Raw genomic sequence first — 2,691 nt, 5'->3', positions numbered from 1 at the left:
CCTTGCCCTTCACCTCATTTACCAACCACTCTTCCACATACATGCAAGGAAGATATTAGCCCTAATATCTTTCTCACCTAATACATGCTATCATTTCAAGGGGTTTCAACTTCCTGTGATGGGTCAACACATTTAGTGATCTCTTCCTGCCCTGCCTACCTCAATCACTTACATCATGGTCACATCCTAAATTCTCTCCCCAGTAATTGCGCTTTCTCCAAAACCCCTTGGCTGAGCCGCGCCGCGTTCTGTGCGCGCCTTCAGACTCGGGGGACCCAGACAAGGAGAGCCCGGGCTGCAAGCGGCGGCGCACACGCACCAACTTTACTGGCTGGCAGCTGGAGGAGCTGGAGAAGGCGTTCAACGAGAGCCACTACCCCGACGTGTTCATGCGCGAGGCGCTGGCGCTGCGCTTAGACCTGGTCGAGTCCCGAGTTCAGGTAAAGACTCGCGTCTCTCCCGGATTCGCAGTCCCGCGCCGGGCGTTCGGAGCACCGTGCGCGCCTTTGTTCCATGCGGTGGGATGTGCCAGGCTCCGAGCCCGCTCTGCGCTCGTCCGCCGGGGTAAGGGGCGTGGGGGTAGCTTTGGAGCTGGCTCCTCCCGAAGCCGGAGTTGGTAAGGAACCGGCGAAAGCCGAGGGGTCTTGGGTGAACTGTGGTAGCCCTGAAGCAGCCAGAACCGCGGCTGCGTGCGAACCGGGAATCGGCGCGGGAAGCTCGCGGAGGCCGCGGGAAAAGAGGTCTGGTAGGGCTTCGGGTCTGGCGAGAAGCTGCTGGCCGGGCGCTGGCTGCGGGCGGGATTTGGGCCTGGCCCTCGGCGCGCTCGCCAGAAGGTTCCCTGAGCCAGAGCGGGCAGGTCGGTCTACCTCCCGCCTGTGAAATATTCAGATGGGAACATGGATTTATTCATCGCTTTGTAGAAGGGACAGCTGAGGGAAGGGAGGAGGAAACTTCGGTGGTTACTCATAGAGAACGTGGTGAATTTTTAATACTCCATGGCTTTATCTTTTTCTGTTTTCATCTCTCACCTTGGTTATTATTTGCTTTCATTTGGAGCCAGCGAACTGTATTCTTTTTAAAAAGGGTTAATTTAGTGTATTAAAAATTCAGAACAATGTGTACATGATTAGATGCTTCCTTGGAACATGGAAACATCTTTTTTCTGGGGTCAGTGAGATGGTGGCTGCCTTGTGTATCGGTGGGCTCCTGGCTTTGGGATAGATGCTGGAAAAGCTGCTTGTCTAGCACCAAAAGCCTTGCCTAAAAGTGTTTCAGTCCTGTGTGGGGTCCACCCCTCATGATCACCTCTGTTCGGAAATCCTTTTAACTAATATGTTCTAAATATCTTAAATGAAGCAAAGATTCCTTCATCTCTCCCCTAATATGATAATGAGTAATTGTTGGTGACAGGACAGCCTGGAATTCACATGCAACACACAAAAAGTTTTTTTAAAGAGGAAAACGGGCAGTTACAGCCTCCATGGTCTCCACTTAATGCCTGGATCCTCTGCCCAGACAAGGCTCCTTGCCGCCAGGCCTGGCCTGCTATTGTGCTGAGTCTCTTATGCCTAGAACAAAGAATTTGAATTTTCTCACTCTGTAGAGAAGGATAGTGCTGCCAGGGCTCTGTGGGCCCAGCACACAGAGGCTGGGTGGTAGTCCCTGGTCACAGCAAGGGTCTAGGGGCTGCTGTTTCCCTAGTCTGGTGTGGCTCCTCATGACGAGGCCTGCAGAGTATGAATAAAGCAGAATGGGCCCAGGCTTTGCCCTACCACCCAGACCAAGCAACACTAGTTTGGGAAGGTTCTGCAGGTTCTTGGGCCAGAGCCCCCAGAAAGGAGGATGTGTGTAGCTGTACTGGGGAGGGAGGCTGCAGAAGGCCCATCCACATCGCTTCCCAGGCCTTGCCCATGAAGAGGTGTCCAGATTTCCCTTCATGGGAGACCTTGGAGTCTGGACTATGACAATCTTCAAGGGGTCGAAGACAGGTGTGGAGGGCGCTTGCCCAGCGAAGCGCTCAGTGACCAGTCGAATTGCCGTCATCAGGCTGGGCAGGCTGCTTAGACCTGGAGCTGTGAGAAGCCAGGAAGGGCAAGCTGGGCCCTGTTCTCTGCCTGGCCACCAGGAACCTGCGGCCCTCTGTCTTGGCCCCACGGCCTTGCCTGAGGAAAGGGCAGCCCTCAGGTACAGAGGTGAGAAGCCAGAGCGGGGAAACAGGCCGGGATGCCCCTTGCATTCTCTTTCCGGGTGGAAAAGAGGCTCGCTGGAACCTGCAGTGTCAAAGCCAAGCCGAGGCTGGCAGGGCTGAGCCAGGGTGTGCAAGCTTTCCTGGGTGCGTGGGGGCCACAGCTGCAGCGGCGGGCTTGCCGCCTGATCATGCCTTCCTTTCTTCTGTTCGGCTGCTCTAGGTCTGGTTCCAAAACCGCCGGGCCAAGTGGAGGAAGAAGGAGAACACCAAGAAGGGCCCAGGGCGGCCGGCGCACAACTCCCACCCGACCACATGCAGTGGTGAGCCCATGGACCCCGAGGAGATTGCGCGAAAGGAGCTGGAGAAGATGGAGAAGAAGAAGCGCAAGCACGAGAAGAAGCTGCTCAAGAGCCAGAGCCGCCACTTGCACTCGCCCGGCGGGCTGTCTCTGCACAGCGCGCCCAGCTCTGACAGCGACAGTGGCGGTGGCGGCCTGTCCCCAG

The 2,691-nt window shown here is 56.2% G+C and overlaps 1 protein-coding gene across 1 annotated transcript in view; it reads left to right on the top strand.

Moving 5' to 3' along the window:
• The window catches only part of Uncx (UNC homeobox), a 15,654-nt gene that overhangs the window by 6,861 nt on the left and 6,102 nt on the right, over positions 1 to 2,691 (top strand). The window contains exons 2-3 of the mRNA XM_033765143.1: positions 237 to 440; positions 2,409 to 2,673. Of these exons, the coding sequence (XP_033621034.1) occupies positions 237 to 440; positions 2,409 to 2,673 (469 nt within the window). The remainder of the gene's footprint in view (positions 1 to 236; positions 441 to 2,408; positions 2,674 to 2,691) is intronic.

This window comes from Fukomys damarensis, unplaced genomic scaffold (assembly GCF_012274545.1).
Source record: "Fukomys damarensis isolate Sample0158 unplaced genomic scaffold, DMR_v1.0_HiC HiC_scaffold_17, whole genome shotgun sequence".
NCBI lineage: Eukaryota > Metazoa > Chordata > Mammalia > Rodentia > Bathyergidae > Fukomys > Fukomys damarensis.
This window is presented reverse-complemented; position numbering and strand designations above follow the sequence as displayed.